Source organism: Peromyscus eremicus, chromosome 4, assembly GCF_949786415.1.
Source record: "Peromyscus eremicus chromosome 4, PerEre_H2_v1, whole genome shotgun sequence".
Taxonomy (NCBI): Eukaryota; Metazoa; Chordata; class Mammalia; order Rodentia; family Cricetidae; genus Peromyscus; species Peromyscus eremicus.
In genome coordinates, this window is record NC_081419.1 from 134,129,717 (window position 1) to 134,149,585 (window position 19,869).

The window sequence follows — 19,869 nt, forward strand, 5'->3', positions numbered from 1 at the left end:
TAAGAAATGTCTATACATTTTTATTTAGGAACAGTCAAAAGGTTGGAAGTACCACTGAGGCCCACTCAAACTACATAAGCAGTTTTGTCCCTCATCCCATCCCTTATCCAAATCTGCAGATACAAAATCTAGGAAATGTGCAATTTGCATCTTAGAAATAGCAGCATCCCCATGGGGGACCTTAAGAGGCCCGGAGACTCAGCCCGAGGAGGTCAGCCCCGCACCTCCCACCAGACACAGCCCACACCAAAGGCAAAGGCTGTCTTTATATTCAAATGTTTCCCAGGGTAAAGGATTCCCACACTCCAGCAGGTGTGGCCCATGCCTGCCTGTAACTCAGTGCTTGGGAGGCAGAGGCAGGAAGAGTGTCTAAGTCTGAGGCCAGCCTGGTCTACAAAGTGAGTTTCAGGCCAGCCAGGGCCACAGAAAATTCCCACTCCACAAAGGCCTATGTGACAGAATAAGCTATTTCTCAGTTTTCTCTCATAGCTGGTCATAGTAGCAGGTGACCCTCCTGCCATTAAACAGGACAGCTGCCCCCCACTTAGCACCAGGATAGTCACTTCAGCTGTTCCTGGGAGACAGGAAGCACACCAAAGGCAGACTGTGCAAGTCATTCACCAGTCACACTTCTCAGCAGTCTGGCCCCCGAGAATAAAGCCATCCACACTGAGATCAGAACATAAAGCAAGTGCCAGAGGACCAGGAACCAGAACATTGTCAGCAAGGACTCTGCAGGCCCTTGGCAGCCTCCCCAACTTCCCCAAGGGCTGTGTCAGGACAACTCAAAAGAACAATAGTCAGCAGGGGCCAGAGAAAGGTTGGCCTGTTCTCTCTGTTTAATAACATTGTGACACAGTCTGACCTCCCTGGCAAAGCTGAACAAAGCAGGCCACTCAGAAGCATGGGAGAGAGATCACTGCTCTAGTGACCACTGCTGCCCTCGGCCCACCCCATTTCACAAGGAGCAACCCAACTCGTGCTGGAACCCTGCTGAGGAATGGGTGCTGGCTCTCATTGCAGCCAACCTCCTCACATGGGGCCCTGACCTGAGCCAAAGAAGCTACAAGAACAAGACCAAGCTGTGTGGGCAGGAGCTAAGGACAAGATCTCTAAGCGCAAACTGCAGGTTAACAGGGACCACATTGTAATAGACTTTCCCCAGATGGACAGGGACTCTTCTGGGACTTGCTTGGGAAGGACCAAGCACTGGCAACTTTCTATCTTCAGTGTCTGAGCAGGCATTATCATAGACATTTTACCTTCAACTCCAGTTGTACAGAGTACGGCAGCATCATCCACCTTCCATAGAAGGGAATACATGTCAAAAGGCATTGACCAAGAAAAGCTGTTAACACACAGGTGCCCGTAAATGTGCACAGTCCACCAATCTCTTGAAAGAAGCAATGATAGCAGGTCAATGTGCAGGTCCCTCTCAGGTGTCCTAACTTGCCATCTGCCCACCCTTGTAAACAGTAGGAAGACACCATGCAGCAAACAGTCCCTGCCAAATAGCTGTTCTCCCTCTGCTCTGCCTGGTTCCTGCCCGAGTAAGAGAAGGTCTAGCTCAAGGAGGGCAGAGACAGCAGAGTAGAACTACCCTGAATCCATTCAGCCCTGCAAACCATAACAAGAGACTGAAAAAGGAAACAGGCACCCACTTCTGTCCTTTGGCAACCCGGGTCTGCCTGCGTCTCGTTCCCAACCCCTGGTTTTCCACCCTTGCTCCAGACTTCAGAGGACTTGGGAAGAGGTGCTCCTGCTAGACCCTGAGCTAGAAAAACCTGTACTGTTTTTCAAGTCTGGAGGACCAGGTCCTTAGGATTGCTGGCTAGTGTTGGCAAGCATTCAGACCCCAAAGCAGGTTCTCAGTCCTAAGACCATACACTCTGTGAACTTCATAACCAAGTGCAGGTTCCGGGCTCTCAGTGCACCTGGGCTTGCCACTCCATGCAGCCACCCTTAGTGGCCAGGCACTAGGAACACAGACTCCAGCAGAAATGGATTCTGAGGACTCAGTTCCATTTGGATTTCTGGCTAATAAACCAGGTAGCGACTGGAACAGCAAGCAGTATAATCAGTTGTCATATTACTCAGTCAATATCAAGCCCAGCCGTTCCACCGAAGACCCCCAACAGTCTCATTACCCTGGAGTATACAGCCCAGTCATTTACCTGCTCCACTGAACCAAGGCAGAACAAACTGCAGTGTGGATAATTAAGGCTGAAGACTCAGGAAGGTCTGTGCTTAGAGAAGACCTGTGGGCTCCAGGGCTAGAACACATGGAAGTCACCCCTAAAGGTCTGGGCAGGATGGTAGTGAGCAGTGTGCTTTTGAGAAAAAGAACAGGAAGCTAAGTCAGGGATGCTGAAGTGGGGATTCCAGTCTGGAGTAAGGAAAACCAGGCAGCCTGCCAAACCTTGGCCAGGATGAGCTAATCTAGAAGACTCCTGCAGACAATTGAGCCTTGCAAATAATGAATGTGATACAAATTCATCTGCAAACGTGGATGGAACCAACATTCTTCCCTGGGGAACAGCAGGTAAAGGGCAGGGACTTTAGGAAAAATGTAAGTTCCAAGTTTTGTTTTAGGATTCCCTTTTGCATGGTTTCCCAGAAAGTGCCTTTATGCACTTGGCTGTCAGTGGAACTTACTGAGCTGTTCCAATCTGAGGATTTTGGTCCATACAGAGACTGGGAAGACAAAAGGCTCAAGGCAGGGACAGCTCAACAGTCACCTGGGGGAAACACAAGAGACTCTAACCAGCAAGGCTGCCTCTCATTCTCCACACGAGGCAGCTGTGTGACAGGTGTCCTAGGGTAGGGCCAACAGGGAGGAAGGGGCGCAGGTATGGCTTAGCTACTGACAGAATATGTAAACTCTCTGAGAGCCATCTGGGCCTAGAGAGCGCTGCTAAGCCTCCTGGTAGGAGCCACTCAAGGCCAGCTGGGGACAGATTGGAGGATACAGGCAGAAATCTACTGGGTCTGACCCAATTCTTCTTCTGCTTCCAGAGGGAAGGGTGCCTCAGGCTAAGGTATTTTATCCACCTGACAGCTGCTGTCACTCAGCCAAGAGAAAAGTACAAGAGCAGTCACTAGTAGACCTCAAAGTGCTGGCAAGCCATCCAGAGAAGGCCTCCTGAAACTGACACACCCAACTCTCAAAAGAAAAATATGATCAAAAAATTACAAGTAATATGCAAAGCCTATATATAAGTTCAGATTTCTGTTAGAATGGGGTCTGGTTTAGAACTGAACTTACAACCCTATGTAAGTAGGAAAAAAATCAAACATAATACAGGCAACAAAGAACACTTAGAGTTTACTGCCTCCGGTAAGTCCAAGTAAGTGCAGAGGATGGGGCAAGACTCATCTTACAAAGCAAGCTTTGTTAGGAGAGGCACATTCCATCCTACCTCTGCAGCCCTCAGCCAGCCTTCTGCTGAAGGCACACAGAACAACTGACCCTCCAACTGGACGAGACAGCTGTGATCTGTCACGTAGTAGCCATAGACATGGTAGCTGCCGACTTACACGCCTACTCCTCTGTCAGTGCACTCAGGCTTGGCACCCAGAGCTCTTCCCTGAAGTGCCTGCCCCATGACCACCTCCCTCATTACCTGTCAAACATAAGGTCCAAGCCACAATTTCCCTCCCCCATCCCAAAGCCAAGGAAGGTCCAAAACAAGGTCCATTTAGTCGGTTGGATTCCTTACCTGGGCAGTCTTGCCATTACCAGCTCTGAGAAAGGTGTGCTGGGGCCAGTGTTACTGCAACTTCCCATCCAGAAGACTGCCCAGTGCCCAAGACCAGGCTGCTATCTGCGTCCAGCATAGTGTCCACCAAGTAACTTGTTCTGTGTAAATTGTTCAGACCTTTTGTAGGGTCTACCATTCAGCTAGTGCAGCAGGGCTCTAAAAGTAAAGCCAGCAGGCATCTGGGCTCAGGTGAGACGCAGGCGCTTTCTTAGACAGTAGATGGCTTCCTTTGCTGCTCCAGCTGCCCAGTGTACTTTCATCTCTTCACACACAGGCTACTTCCCCCTAGGGCATTCACATGAAGCTCACGTGTACATCAGATGTATGTCTTTATAAGTATCAAATAAGTATGTGTACTGTATATGTGGATATGTAAATCTGCATGTACACAAACACTAAAGGAAAACTTTCAGATGTCTGTTCTCTGAAGGAAAGCAGTCACTCACCATTCTTTCCAATTCCTCGAAGTTTGGGGCCAAATAACTTCCCTCCCCAAAGAGAAAGGATACAAAAATAGGCTGTAAAACTTGCCAAGTAGTCAAAAACCCCCAATCTGAGACAAATGTGAGATCATCCCTAGGGGGACAGGAAAGGCAAGAGAAACATCTTATAATGGTTCCAGGGCTCTGGGTTACAAAGAAAGCCCTCTTTCCTAGAAGGCTGAAGGCCGCCATGCTCATCCTCAGACTGCTCCCACCCCTGTGAGGGGAGCGAAGATGACACCTACAAGTTGACCACTACTTCTTGGTCAAAATGCTTGCCCTGCCTGTGGGTCTTCTGTGGAGTTTCCAAGAGGTAAGTGGGGTCATGAATGACACATCCTGTTTGTCATCTTTGTCCCTCCCCTGCCCTGCTTTATCCACTGCTCTCAGAGAAGCCAACCTTGGAGACACTGAGGCTTTAACATTTAGTACAGCTCCATAAGCAAGCTGTCCATTGTTTCAAAGGCACCTTTTCTTGTGATTTTAATTCAAAGGACACAAGGCTTAGGCAAAAGCAAATAGAGTTCTTGTTTCCCAGGTTGGGAATATAAAATTCAAACTTTAAAAACATCTCACAGGAATCTATCCAGTGATGTCCAGCACCTCTGGATCATGAAACCAGTAGTTGGTCAGGTCCTTGGTGTGTGGCAAGGGCATTCTGCCCGGGACTCCTACCCGCAGGTCTTTGTGTTCAAGACCAGTGCAGGTCATTAAAAAAAACTCCCAAGCTCTTCAGCCTCACTCTTTCTACCAGCCACGGTGTACTTTCTCTGACTCGCAGGAGGCATTGAGAGCACCATGGTGGCCAAAGCCACAGCAACTGGCTCTACCTTGCCCACCTTCCTTTTGCTCTAAAGGAGTCTGAATTGAAAGACTGAAGGGAGCATATAGGTCAGTACACTGGGCTTTACAACAATGGTTTCTTTAGTTGATCTGATAATGGAGAAGTTGGTCGATGATTCAAGCTCCATGAAATCAGAATTATGGTTAATTAAAGAAAATGGGAAGCATCCAGTGGTAATCTCATAGCTGGGTTGTATTCAGAACTTAGGATAACAGTGGGCTCTGTCAGTCAGAACAAAGGCAAGCCTGGCACAAAATGTGGCTTGCTTCCACTCAGTGATGCAGAGGGCTCTTCAACAGTTCTGTTCCCTTGAGAAGGCAAGTGGGGCTGGGCCTGAAGCAGTTCTGAGCACACCTGTGACTCCTGCTGCTGCAGAGGATGAGGGCCCTTGTAGTCTCAGCTTCCCAGAGAACAGACATGGCATTGTCAGAGCTGTACTGCTTTGCTAACCCGAGCTCCTATGTATTGAGAATGTCTGTAGTTGGATGCTTTATTAAATGTATATGGGCAGCTGTATATGCTAAAAACTTGATTCTGGGTCTATGTCTATGCAATCTGAACTGCTTGTCCCTGGGAGGCAAAGGAGAGGTCCTGCATAGTGGGAGGATAGGCTGATGAGAACCCCTTGCTACTTGCTTAGAAGTATCAGGTGGTTAGGGTGGCGGCAGGTTCTGGGCTCAGTGAGGCCTCCAGAGGCTCTCTTGGGCGCCTGGCAAAGCTGGCCATCAAGATGATGCATGGCAGGTTTGGCCCTTCCACATGGTAGACAGCATCCCAGACTGGCCGGTCCTTCACAGTAATCAGATCAAATTCAGTCTGTTTCTGAGGAGAAAACACATACCTGTCATTCTATGGCAGCTACAACTTGTATACTTCCCAGGAATGCCCAGTCCTCACTATCCTGGGTGGTATCAGTGGTGTTGGGGATTCCTTAATTCCATAAGTAATGCCATGCCACTGTCCCCTCCAGTCTGAGAGAAGGTGAAAGAGCAGAGTGTGGGTTAAGGACAGGATGCTGGCTGAATCTGACGAGGCCTTCAGACTTCTTGGCTTCCTGGCACTCACCTAGCCCATCATCACTGCAACCACTGACCCCTGATGCCTGCTGCCCCTGTATTCTAACAGCTAGTCCTGCCTCCTGGCCCATAAGAGCCCTGAGTTCTGGCATCTTGGCAGCTACTGTGCCCCCTCCTCATGTCTTCATTTATAAAGGTCAGGGCAGCTGATCTGGAGTCTCATCTCATAGGTACAGATCCACTGAGGCTGACAGGGGAGAAGCAGCAGCCAGGGTGCTTGTGGAGGCAATGCTACCACAAGAGCATGGCTACCCCTGCCGCCTCTGCTCTGTTCTGCCATGCTCGTTATTTCCACCACTCATCCCCTCTCCAGCTAAAAAAAATCTTGGTACAATACACCTAACACTAAATTTCTCATTACAGCCATACTAAACACAGGAATCAGTACTATGTACATTTCTGTTATGAACCACCACCCTGTTTCCAGAGAGTTTTCAGCACCATAAATAGAAGGTCTATGTCCATTATATAATAACTATCAATTCTTCTCTCAGAAGTAGCCTACATTCTACCTTCAATTTTCATAAATTTGGCTATTCTAAAGACTGCATATAATAGAATTATACAATATTTGTCTTTTGTGACTGGTTTATTTCACTTGGCATGTTTTCAAGTTCCATCCATGTTGTGCTATGTATTGGCATTTTCTTCCTTTTTTATAGTTGAATAATATTCCATTGAATGTTTATAGCACATTTGTTTATCCATTCCTGTGGCAATGGGCACAGGCTGTTTCCTTCTTTTGGAACTTGTGAATGTTGCTGCTTTGAACATTCGTGCACAGTGTCAGCTCAGGCCCTCTTTTCTGGGTTGGATGAGAAGCCTCTATTTAGCTTCTTGAGACTTGCTGAAGAGTTTTCCAAGGTTTAATCACTTTCCATTCATAGCAATATACTATAAGCCAATTTCCCCACATCCTCACCAATGCCTGTGATTTTCTGTTTGTGTACATGTTAGCAATAGCATATTTAAGTGTGAGCTGGAATCTCACTCTAGGTTTCATATGCATTTCCTTAAAAACTAAACATCTTAGTCACCTCTTTAAACATTTTTGTCTTTTAAAATTTACTTTTATGTCTATGGGTGTTTTGCCTGCACCTATGTCTGTGTACTACATGTGGTGCTTGGTCCCCATGGAGACCAGAAGAGAGCACTGGATCTCCTGAGACTGGGATTAAAAGTGGTTGTGAGCTGCTGTGTGGGTGCTGGAATCTAAACCCAGGTCCTCTTTAAGAGTAGCCAGTGCTCTTAACCACTGAGGCATCTCTCTAGCATAAGATGTTGCCCATCTTTTCATGAGCTTGTAGGTCTCTCCTTAAGAGAAATATCTATTTCAATAAATTTCCCCATTTTAATGGCTTGTTGTTGAATTGTACTTCTATGTACTCTGAATATTAATTCTTTATTAGATGCATGATCTTTAGTGTCTTCACTCATCTGTCAGTTGCCTTGTCACTCTCCAGCTCAGTGGTTCTCAGCCTTCCTAATGCTGGGACCCTTTAATACAGTTCATGTTGTGGTGATCCCCAACCATAAAATTCTTTCGTTGCTACTTCATATTTATAATTTTGTTACTGTTATAAATCGTAATGTAATATATGATATGCAGGATATCTGGTATGTGACTCCCAAAGAGTTCACGACCCACAGGTTGAAAAATGCTGCTCTAGAGGCTACCATTTAACGCACAAAAGCTTTTTATTTTATTTCTTTTTGAGACAGGGCCTCCTTATGTAGACCAGACTGGCTTCAAAGTTTCAGCTCTCCTACTTCAGCTTCTGCAATGGTGAGTCACAGGAATGTGCCGCCACACCTTTAAAAAGATTTGAAAATCTTCGTAAAACTTTGGTTTGCTGTTTTGAGATAGGGTCTTGCTATATCCCAGGCTGGCCTGGAACTCATAACCATTTCTGTTCCTAAATGCTGATTTAGAGGGGTGCACCACCATGCCTATCTCAAAGTCTTTAAATATTGATGTAGCCCAATTTATTTATTTTTTGTTGCCAATGCTTTTGATATCATAATCAAGAAACCTCTGGCTGCTGGGCAGTGGTGGTACACACCTTTAATCCCAGCATCCAGAAAACTGAGACAGGGCCAGAGGCAAGCAGATCTCTTTGAGTTCGAGGCTAGTCTGGTCTACAAAGCAAGTTCCAGAACAGCCAGAGCTGTTACACAGAGAAACCCTGTTGAGAGAGGGAGAGGAGACAGGGAGAGGGGGAGAAGGGGAGGAGGGAAAGAGGGAGGGAGAGGGGCAGGGGGAGGGAGAGGGGCGGGGGGAAGGGGGAGGGAGAGAGAGAGAGAGAGAGAGAGAGAGAGAGAGAGAGAGAGAGAGAGAGAAGAAAAAGAAAAGAAGAAACCTCTGCCTAATCCAAGGTCTGGAAGGTTTTCACCTGTATTTTTTTTCTAAGTGTTTTATCACTTTTGCTTGGCAGATCCATTTGTATCTATTATTTCTAATTATTTGTAATATTTTCCTTTTTCCTAAGCGGGCCTGGAACTAACTATGTAGCCAAGCTGAGCCTCCAATTTGTAGTAGTCCTCCTGCCTCCATCTCCCGAGTGCTAGGATTACAGGCATGAGCTACCAGCCTGGTTAAGTTTAGATTTTTTTTTAAGTCTTCCGTTTCCCTGTTGATCTTCTGTTTGATTTCTGCTTCTTCTGTTTAGTGTTGAAGAATTTCTCACTATATTGTCAGGTCTGGTCTTAAACAAGGGATCCTCCTGCCTTAGGCTTCCTATAGGCATATGCTATCTCATCTGGCTTCTTTGTGGGCTTTCTGTCCACTATTGAAATAGTATTAAAGTCTCCAAATAGTTTTACTCATTTTCCCTTTAATTCTGCCCATTTCTACTTTATATACTTTTGGACACAAGTGTGTATATTAGTAACTGCTAAATCTTGTACTAGGCCTTTACCAAAATATAATACCCTTGTCTGTCATAAATGTTTCATTCAAAGTATTTGGCCTCACCATAATACAGCCACATTGGCTTTCCATGTACTTACTTGCTGTATGACATATTGAGGCAGGAAAGTATAGGAGACAGTTTAGTTTGGGACCCCATTTGGTTTTGATTATGTACACAAATACATACCCCTCTTGTAGCAATGCACTTGGCAGCCTAGTTCCTTCATCTACATGTGCTTCTCTAAACAGCACCTTACAACCTCAGAAATCTCAATATCATCAGGCTACATGTACTCCCATTTGAACCATGGTATCCCTGCCCCTAGTAACAATCAAATGTTGACAGTTTTTATCCAAGTCTATTCTCAACTTATCTGGGTATGACAGTAGAAGGGCCAATCTGGCTTGAATTGGTTTTGAGTGCATGTGAATTAAGATAAAACACTGTCCTCTAGTAATATCTTATGGAGAATCCCCTACTTACCATCTCAAGTCTCTGCATAATTGGGTGGGCATATGCATATGATTAAAACAAATGCATTATGGGAAGGGACATGCAGAGTAATGATTATATAGCCTAATATACCAATCAAAACAGAGAACCATCAAGTGTACCTGTTAGTAACCAGCTCCTCCTTCTCTTGAACCCCATAAAGGAAGCCTGGGACAATAATCAGGGCTCTTGACTTTTCACTCGGGTGGCCGGCTGTCAATTATGACAGTGTCTCCCTGGATACCCTGCACTATCGCTTTGTTTCAAATGAAGTTATCTTGCTGCTTCTGCACATCTGTGTGATCCTTGATTTTCAGTTCTTTGGATGAAAGACCAAGAGCCTGGAAACACCTTGGCAAGGAACCCAATCACTGGCAATTCTTCCCCATCCTTTACCCTCCACTTCTTTTGTGTCCCTGTATTTTAAGTGAATCTCTTATAGATAGTATATAGATGATTCCTGCTTGGTTTGATCCAATCTACCAATCTTGTCTTTAGAACAACTTAATCCATTGATATTGTGTATGATTATTGATGAAGAAAGATTACTCCCGACATTTGGCTACTTGTTTGTATCTTTCTTAGTTTTCTTTTTCAACCCTCCCTTACTGCTTTTTGGATAGTGACTTGTTTTTCTCAGGGTGCTCAGTTTGACTCCCCTTTTTATATTTTTGTTATTTTCTTGCTTAACTTGGGGATCATAACTAACACTTTAGACTTGAAGCAACCTAACCTGACACCACTCAGTTTCCATGTTATTTAGACCCTAACCCTGAGTATCTCCTCCCTTGCTCTTTACTGCATTATTATTAGTGACTCGGGCTTCATCTTCCTGTTATTAACACAGGTTTATACTTCACCTGAAGTTTGCATTTTAAATCATATAGGGAAAATAGAAAAATGCAAACCAATTACAAGTATAATAGTACTGGCATTACATTTACCTATAAAACTATTTTTATTATGGTTATTTTTTCTTGTGGCTTTAAGTTACTATTCCATGTCATTTCATTTCAGCCTGAAGGACTCTTGGTAGCACCTCCAGGAGGACAATCTTATCAGTAATGAATTTTAGCCTTTGTTCATCTGGAAATGATTCAACTGATTTCCTCTTTCAGGACTTCAGATGTATCCCTCTTCAACCTTTAACCTTATTGAGGATCCCTTATGTGATGAGTTACTTTTCACTAAATTTACCCTGTTTTGAGTTCACTAAATTCCTTGGATGTGTATGCTCTTGTCTTTCATCTTATTTTTAAAGTTTTCTGCCATTACTTCTTTAGATATTCTTTCTGCCTCTTTCTCTCCTCTAGAAGTCCCATAACACCCAGGTTCATGTTTATCTATGGCACACAGGCCCCTTTAGCCTCTACTGTCCTTTTTGTTTTCTGTGCTTCTGGGTAATTTCATCATCTCTTCAAATCCTCTGATCCCTTCCTTCCTGCTCAAATTTGTTACTCAGTCTCTTTAGTAGACTTCATCTCAGTGATTATACTGTTTTGCTTTGGAGTGTGACTTGTTTTTATCATTTGTACCTCTCTAGCTACCAATGTCATTGTGTTCATCCATTTTTCTCTCTGCTTTTCCCCATGGTTTCCTGTATTTCACTGGACAGAGAGTAGCTGAGCGCACATCTTTAACCAGTAATTCCACTGCCTAGATTTCCTCAAGGGCAGTAAATGTCAAACTCTTTTCTTGTTAAAGGACATAACTTTCCTATTTCTTTTTTATGTTTTGTAATTTTCTATTGCAAACTGGACCTTATAAGTATAGTGTGTGGTAACTCAAAATTTAATTCCTCAGCCTCCAGAATTGGTGATTTTTGCTCACTGAGGGCTGGAGCCATCTGGGATTTTTCCAGACTTCCAGTCAAGTGGGTACTCCTCCTGCTGTAGGGTCATTGGAGTTTCTGCTGTTGTCTGTGTGGGAACCTAAGATTCTTCAAATGTCTGGCTTACTACAAGGGGGAAAGACTCTTTTTAAATAATGACTGGTCTCTATAATGGCAAAAACTCAAAACAAGCTCTATGTTTTGGAGGACAAAAGTCATTACTGCTCACTGGTAAAAACAAGTATCCTCAGCAACCTGGGCCACAGTTCCCATGACTGCCTGCTGTAGGGGTGTGGAAAGAGGACTCCTGCACAGCAAATAGAAGTTTACCAAACTAGACAAGCCTCTCCACACTCAGCCCTGGATATTATGAATGTTCAGCAAAACTAAAGAGTTCCAAAGCAAGTTTTAAAGGTCCTTTGCTAGGGTTTGTTGTTGTTTGTTTGTTTGTTGTTTTGGTGAAGGGATGGGCTCTGTGTCCTGCTCTACCATCTTTATAACATCACTCTCTGATCAACATCATCTCTTGGAAATGACATCCCAGCCTACTGGTCATCACACAAGCACAGAAGTGGGAACAGTGTATGGACACTTAGACCAATATATTCAAAACCTTCCAGGTAAAGGGGAGAAACAATCTATTCTGCACTGGAAAAGGGTCAACCGAAACATTAAAAAGCTGTTTCTGACACTATTGTCACTCCATGATGTCACAAGTCACCCCAAGAAGCACTGTGAGGACTGAGGAAATGGCTCAGTTGGTAAAGGACCTACCACACCAGCATGAGGACTTTAGTTCAGATCCCCAGAAACTATGTAAAAAGACAGGCATTGTGTCATATTCCTACAACCTCCGCTCTGAGACAGTTATAAGGGAAATATGCATGTTTGGATAATGCTACTCCTGAAAGCCTATTAAACAAAACCCCCAGTGCCAAATGTGAGATACCAACTTATGAGTTGTTGGTCATGGAGCTAGGGGTACCCCCAAATACAAGCCATTGCCATTTCTCTTGGTTGCCCATCAGAACTAATTTATAAGACCCTACTACTGAAGACACCATATACCTTGGTTTGCTTGGATAGAGGTCAAATTGGAACTGAGCTGGAAGCTTCCTCCATGCTGGCTAGCTTCCACAGTGCTGGAAGATTATACATACATGTATGTATGTATGTGTATATATGTGTGTGTGTGTGTGTGTGTGTGTGTATGTGTGTATGTGTGTGTGTGTATGCTGTTGAGGAGGAAAAAGGCACCAACAGTCTTAAGTAGCTAGGAACCCTACAAACTACAATACCAATCTGTAAGGCAAGACGTGTCCACTAGTGCAACAGTGGACAACTGTTAGATGGATAAACAACACGTTCTGATTGGACTTCCGGCCCACTCCAGAAAAGGGAACTAACTTGTGTCTGGTAAACACTCATGGCTAAGGAAGTCTCAGGTCATAGGGAAAACTTACTAGTATTGTTTATCATGGCACTGAGCTGCCTGATAAAATGGCTGCTCAAGGTGCTAAGAATAAGTGATGGTTGAGTGCTCAGCCCTAAACAGGATGTTTATACTACCCACTCTAAGGCTCAGGGATCATCACAGAAGAGAGGATAGAGAGAATGGAAGAGCAGGCCACAGGGAAAAGGGTTGTGAAATGCTGTCTTCTGGGCTTGGCATAGTCAATGCAGTAATAACTTTACAGCAGCTACCTTCAATTCCTAGGAGGCTGGAGAGATGGCTCAGCAGTTAAAAACACATTATGCCTTTGCAGAGGACCTAGGTTCAGTTCCCAGTATCCACACAACTATCTGTAACTCTAGTTCCAGAGGATCCAATGTCCTCTTCTGTCATCCAAGAGCACCAGGCATGCATGTGGTACACAGACATACATGCAGGCAAAACACTCAGACACATACAATTAAAACTATTTTTTAAGTAGGGGGTGGAGACTGGTTCTATTAACAATCATGGATTGCAGAGGGGCTCCCAGGGCCGTTGAAGTACAGGCTACTACTGATGGAATCTAGAGGAGAGGGAGCTATTGCCTTCAGTTGTGTGCCCACTGAAGAGCCACTAGGCTCGAATGAACAGTTCCAAGCCCATGGTCACACAGACGATCCTGGTTAAACTCAGTGGATCACCAAAATAGAGGGGCATGAATTTGTGAAAGTGACTGGGAAGTAGAAAGGGTTGGGGTTACAGTAACCAATACACTTTATACATGTATGAAATTATCAAAGAACAAATTCAATAAAAGTTGCTTTAAAAAAAGTATAGAGGCACACTCTGGAGGATGAGGGTAGGGTATGCAAAGAAAGGAAGATCTCTGAAACTCACTGGCCAGCCAGCCTAGTCAATGAGCTTCAGGTTTAGTGAACAACTTTTTCTCAAAAAATTAAAAGGTAGAGAGCAATAAAGGAGAAACATCCAATGTGGACCTCTGGCTTCCACACTTAGATGCATCCACACACATATACAAACACACAGAAAGAAGCAGGAGGGAGAGTGGGGGAAGAAGAAAGAGGAGGAGGCAGAAGAAGAGGAGGAGGAGGAGGAGGAATAAGAAAAAAGCCACTGTGAGATGTTGGAACCATTCTTCCAATAGTGACTATGTGGCCAGAATTGGAGAGATCGATGGCATTGTGCACTCACTTGGGTGGACTTGGGTCCACCAGATGTTTGCTCCCTGTTTGCTTTGCAAAGCTGAGTTCTACCTTAGTAGGCATGTGAAACAGCAAGTTTTATGGGTTGACGACTCAGTAAAGCACTTGCCTCCGAAGCATGAAGGCCCCAGTTTGGTCCCTAGATTTATGAACAAAAGCCAGGTGTGATGTACACACTTACAATTCCACTGCTGGGGAGGTGGAAACAGGTGGACCCCTGGAGTTTGATGGCCCACTAGCCTAATGGTCAAGCCCCAAGTCCCAGGAGAGAACTTGTCTGGAAAACAAGCTACATGTCTCCTGAGAAAAGATATCCGGGGTTGACCTCTGGCTTTTCACAGGCACGAATGCATGAACAAACACAAACACATACCTGTACGTACCTACGTACGTATGTATACACACACACACACACACACACACACACACACACACACACACAGAGAGAGAGAGAGAGAGAGAGAGAGAGAGAGAGAGAGCACTCACTGGTGGCAACCCTCCCCCCAATAACCATTACTTAGAAATTTGCTTTTCCTTAAATAAGTGAGGCAACAGCAGAGTCTTTCAAAAAAGATACTGAAATAAAGGAGAATATTCAGCGAAAGGGTAAGAATTTTGTGGCTTAAGTAGGAAATAAATAGGGCACGGGAACTAGGTCAAAGCAAACAAAATGTCCAGGTATTGTATGCACACAGTGCACCACTGTCCAGGAAACGCACAGGATCTCAGGGGCAGCACTGGGATGGGTTAGGGCCTCCCACAGAAGCAGCAGTCTCCAGGGAGAACCTGCACAGTGTCCAATCCCACAGACACTTTATGGTCACCTCTACCCCTTCCTGACCCAGCTGGCCAGGCTACCATTTTGGAGGACCAGTCCTTGAGCTTCTGCAACACTCTTCTCTCCAGGCTCCCTTGGTCTAGCTGTTTGGGGGTGGGGCATTCCATCAGGAGACAAATGCAAAGGGACAGTGAAGGAAGAGTCTGGAACTCAGGAACCCCAAAACACAGAAAAACAAACCTGAAGATGTGACATGTCTATGGCTTCACAACTGTCTTAAAAATCTAATGTTACTTCTGAATACTAAAATACCACCACCCAGAGAAACCCAAGGGCAAAATTCAAACTTTGGATTTCATATTTCTTAAAACAGAAGTGATTTTCCATTATGAAAAACATTTCTTCCACATCAGGAAAAACAATACAAACCTAAGATAAGATTTTCATTAGGGGAAAAAAGCACCCTGTGAGGCTGGAGAGATGGATCATCGGTTAAGAGTACTTGCTGCTATTCCAAAAGACCCAGGGTTGAGTCCCAGAACTACATGACAAGTCAGAACTGCCTATAACCCCAGTTCCAGGGGATCTGATGCCCTCTTCTGACTTTTGTGGGCACCAGGCACACACACATAAATGAGACCATTAAAGAATCTCTTCTGCTTGTCAATTTGAGTTAAATTTCCTCTGAACTCCTAACCCTGTCTTCCACATAGTGCCTGAGATTTTTGTGACTCAGATGACATCTTAATCAATACTAAGAAATGGCTAGGAAAGCATGAGTCCCTCTAAGTTTACTATGTTCTCTTCCCTGCACGGATTTAAACCAAAACCACCACCACAAATAAACACAGGAACCAAAACAAAAGTCCAATTCTCAGCCTTTTACTTCTATGACTTCTATTGCTAGTTGTTCCCTGGAATTTACTCCTCAGCAATTAGTCTGGTTGCCAGGTAGCCTTAGAGACAATAAAACCTGCACCCATACCCACTGTGACGGCACCCTCCCTCAGATTCAGAGGAAGGCCATGCATGGATCCCATGAGCCCCTTACCGAGCTGACGTCCAGACTGGGGACTCGAAGTGTCAAAGAGCTCTGAGCTGGCCTCAGGAGCACTTGGCTCCCATGATTCACTGTTCTCCGACATCTCTGAATAGGCATCACCCCGCGCTCTGTGCACTGCCACAGACTCTCCAGTTCCAGGGCCCTTGTCCTCACTGCTTGTATCTGCCACAGCCCGGGTCTCTTCACCCATTTTCTCAGCAAACCATTGCTTGACCTGCTGGGCACTCATTTGGGTCTTGTCACAGAGGGTCTGCAAATCTTCCTCACACAGCATCTTGTGTGTCATGTAATAGTCTTGCAGCAGCTCTCGGTTGCCAGGGGCAATGACGAGCAGACCTGGTGGGAAGTTGCCCCTCTTATAGTCTTCGTACCACTTGAGCTGGCCATTCTTCAGGGCGTACCTGCTATCTCCAAACCAGCGTACCACCTCTGGCCGGGGCAGCCCTGTTTGGGCCATGATGGAGTCATAGTCCTGGTTGCTTGGCCACTGTGTCTGGACAAAGAGCTGCCGTAGCAAGTGACGCTGCTGTGCTGTCTTCTTGTAGCTCACTTTGCCCGGTGGCTGTTCTACCAGCTTGTTCAAACCATCTTCCTCAGGCTCGCAGACACCCAGCCCTGGAAGGTCACTCTTGCCGCTGGCTTCAGTGACCCGCAGGTTCTTGAGGTTGATTTTTATGGGGCTGACCTTCCGCTCTGCCAAGGTATGGCTAAGAAACAGTTCAGGAGAGCCATTTTCACCAGGAACCCTTAGCTCACTGGCCACCTCTTCATCTCCACCCTCATCCTCAGCACCCTCCTCCTCCTGAGGTACCTGCCCATCAGCCTTCTTGGGCTCCTCAGCATTCACCTTTTTCCGTCTCTCTGAGAACCAGGCATCGATTTCCCTTCGGGTCATTTTGGTTTCACTTCTCAGGCGATCCAGCTCCTCCTCAAGGGGAAGCGGGTTTTGTGCAAAGCTGCTCTCCAGGACTCGAAGCTGCTCTGGGGCTCTCTCTTTGTATTTGGTTGGTGTGAAGTCTGGGGTCTGGTGCCAAGATTGTCGTTTTGTGGCAGGGTGGCTTGCCAGTGAGGTTGCTGTTGGGATACAGGTCACCTCCGGAACTTTGGATGACAGAGGAAAGGGCACCTCTGGCACAGAGTCAATGAGAACAGAGCCATGCTCTCCAGGCATCATGGCCCTGGAGCCCTTCAGGTTCCGGCAGTGGTACCGCCGGTCACTGAACCACTTCCGCACCTCTCTGGTACTGAGGCCTGTCACTTTGGTCAGGTGCTCTACTTCACTCTGCCCAGGGAACTGGTTCCGACAGAAGCTTCCTTTCAGGGCTGACAGCTGTTCATGAGACTTCTTGTTTTTGTAGATGCTTGCATCAAGGAAGGCTTGGGAAGTTATGCTGGGGCATGCTGTGAGGAGTGACTGGGCTGCATTGACTACCTTGACAGCTGATGTTGTATTTGAACACACAGTGTTGATGGGTGCCACAGTTGGCTTGGGAACAGATGCAGTTGTCAGGGGGAGAGATGAGCTTGATGCTTGTAACCCATTGGCCATCAATGGCTGAGTGACCAAGAGGCCCCCTGCTGTGCCCTCTGGCTGTCCCACAACATGGCCTGGGAGAGTGGCCTGGATGAGATGCTGTACATTGCCAGTACTGGCAACAAGGGGCGTGTTTAGAACTGTGATGGTGGGCTGAGGCACAGATTGGATGACTGTATTGAACATCTTTTTCCGGGCATCTTCAATCTCCTCAGGAGACCAGCTGATTCCCTGCTTCAGCCTCTGGGCTGTGAACCAGATCTTAAGCTGTTCTTCTGGATACTTGGTCACCACAGTCAAATAGCAGAGTTCAGCTTTGGTTGGGTAGGGGAATTTGTGGAAGGAGTTCTTCAGAAAGCTGTTGGAGTCCATAGCTGCATTGTATGTTGGGATGCTGCTCAGGGGGATCATGACTTTTGGAAGGGCTTTGGATGTGGGCAGGGGCTGGTGGGTATGGTGCTGGGCATGCACTGGGGGCTGCTGCTGGAGGGAGAGGAACTGTGCTATACCAGCTGGCAGTACTGGTACTGTTCCTATCAGGGGCCCATTGGCCGCATGAGGGGGCTTTGAGGTGCTAGCAGATGCCTGACTGACTGGAGCTGCCCCATTGGCGAAAGTGTGGTCTCCCTCTTTAACCTCTGCCTCCCCAGCCAATGGCTTTGGCAAAGCCTCACCCACAGGCTGATTGGGAGCATTTTCTTTAAGCATATGGATTTTCTTGGCCTCGCCTTTGCCTTTCATGATCTTCATGATTGGTGTCTTGGTAATAATGATTTCAGCCTGTCCATCAGTCCCTTCAGTGGCAGAGTCACCTGCTAGGTCAGACGTGCTAGTACTCTCAGGGACATTCTGTTCTACCACTACATGATTGTCTGGCTTGGTCACATTCCACAAAAAGCTGGTTTCCCCTGAGTGACACTTGGCATTGTGCAGGGAAAGCCCCTCAGGGGTTTTTGCCAGGAAACTGCACCCTGTACATACAAAATTTGGGTCTTTATTAAAGTCTATGTGCTCTGAGTTCATATGCCCTACAAACTGAATCACGTCCTGGGACCTGAAATCACAGTCTTTACAGGAGTACACATAGCCATCCAAAGCGCTCCGGTGCCCGTTTGCCAGGGCAGAGCCTTCAGTGCTGCTGGGGTTTGGGTTTGCCTCGCTGCTGGCGTCAGGTGCTTCTGAGGGAAGATCCTGCTGCTGAGGACCTTCAGGCAAAGTTGCCACAGGCTGAGCCTCTGTGCTGGCACCCTGCAGCACCACAGTCTTAACCGGAATCATGCATGGGGTGGTGGACTTTCTCTTGCTGGCCATGGTGACAATCACTCTGGGTGATCAGCAGGCGAGAGGGCCTTGCAGGACAAATTTCAGCTACTCCATGAGGGCCTGAGAAGTGCTTCTAAGGGTGCCTTTATCAGTCATTTGCAGAAAGCCTCTTTTCCTTGTTAAGCCTGAGGAGAAAGAGAAAAAGTATGATGAAGATCTTGCAATTTCCGAATCTGTGTTTCTAGGTCACCAGTCACACACCCACTGCTGGTTTTCTGTCTTGTAGGTCTTTTCACAAGAAGCTCATGTGCTTCTTAGCTGTGAGTTCTAAGGCAGGAGCTCCTTGGTCGCTGTGCTAAGAATGAGCTGGGATGTTCTGTACCATTTGATAAGCTTAAATTATACAGTTTCTTTTTGTTTCTCTTACCCCCCCCCCCTTATCTTTGTATTCAGTAACTCAGCTTATGAAAAAGAAAGAGGGAGGAAAGGAAAGCCACCCTCTTTGGACCTAAAAATTACTTCTGACCATTTTGGACTGAGAACAAAAGACCCAGTGTAATTCCTGTTTAAACATTTGAGCAACAAGTGTTTTCTTTTCACAGTCCTCCCACATACAAGAACATGAAAATGCCTCTGTCTCCTTCAAACCAGGCCCAGAGACAAAGTCCATTTTAGTCAGGCCTGGCCTTTCCTGTTGGCCTACCACCTGTATTCCCAACCAAAGTTGTGGTCCCTCCATGTTCCTAGGACACGGTCACTTAGGTGAAGCCAAGGATCAGAAGGTTAGGACACCCACATACTCAGTTTAGGTGGAGCAACTCAAAAGTGAGGCCTCATCTTGGATTCAAGTAACTACTCACAAGCATGTATTTCCTTGTTTTATATTTTTCATTTTTATTTCTTTTGTATTTTTTCATTTTTATTTCTTGTGTTCTTTGTTTGGTTGTTTGGTTTGGTTTTCCAAGACAGGAATTCTCTGTGTAGCCTTGGCTGTCCTGGAACTCACTTTGTAGATCAGGCTGGGCTTTTTTTGTTCTTAAAACAAAACAAAACAAAAACAAACTACTATTGAATCTTTGATCTGCTTGAAATTGAACTGAGGGATTTACTTATATGTAAAATAACTGTAGTGGCTACTTCATGAGACACCCTGAGAAGGTGTTTTTGTCCTGCGA

General features: G+C 45.8%; 1 protein-coding gene across 6 annotated transcripts in view; it reads right to left on the reverse strand.

Annotated features, from left to right (window-relative positions):
• The window catches only part of Zhx3 (zinc fingers and homeoboxes 3), a 129,908-nt gene continuing 110,039 nt past the window's right edge, over positions 1-19,869 (reverse strand). For all 6 annotated transcript variants that reach the window (XM_059261837.1, XM_059261838.1, XM_059261840.1 and 3 more), the window contains 2 exons: positions 15,886-18,879; positions 1-5,909 (listed from right to left, as the gene is read on the reverse strand). In XM_059261837.1, the coding sequence (XP_059117820.1) occupies positions 5,899-5,909; positions 15,886-18,742 (2,868 nt within the window). In that variant the 5' untranslated portion in view covers positions 18,743-18,879 and the 3' untranslated portion in view covers positions 1-5,898. The remainder of the gene's footprint in view (positions 5,910-15,885; positions 18,880-19,869) is intronic.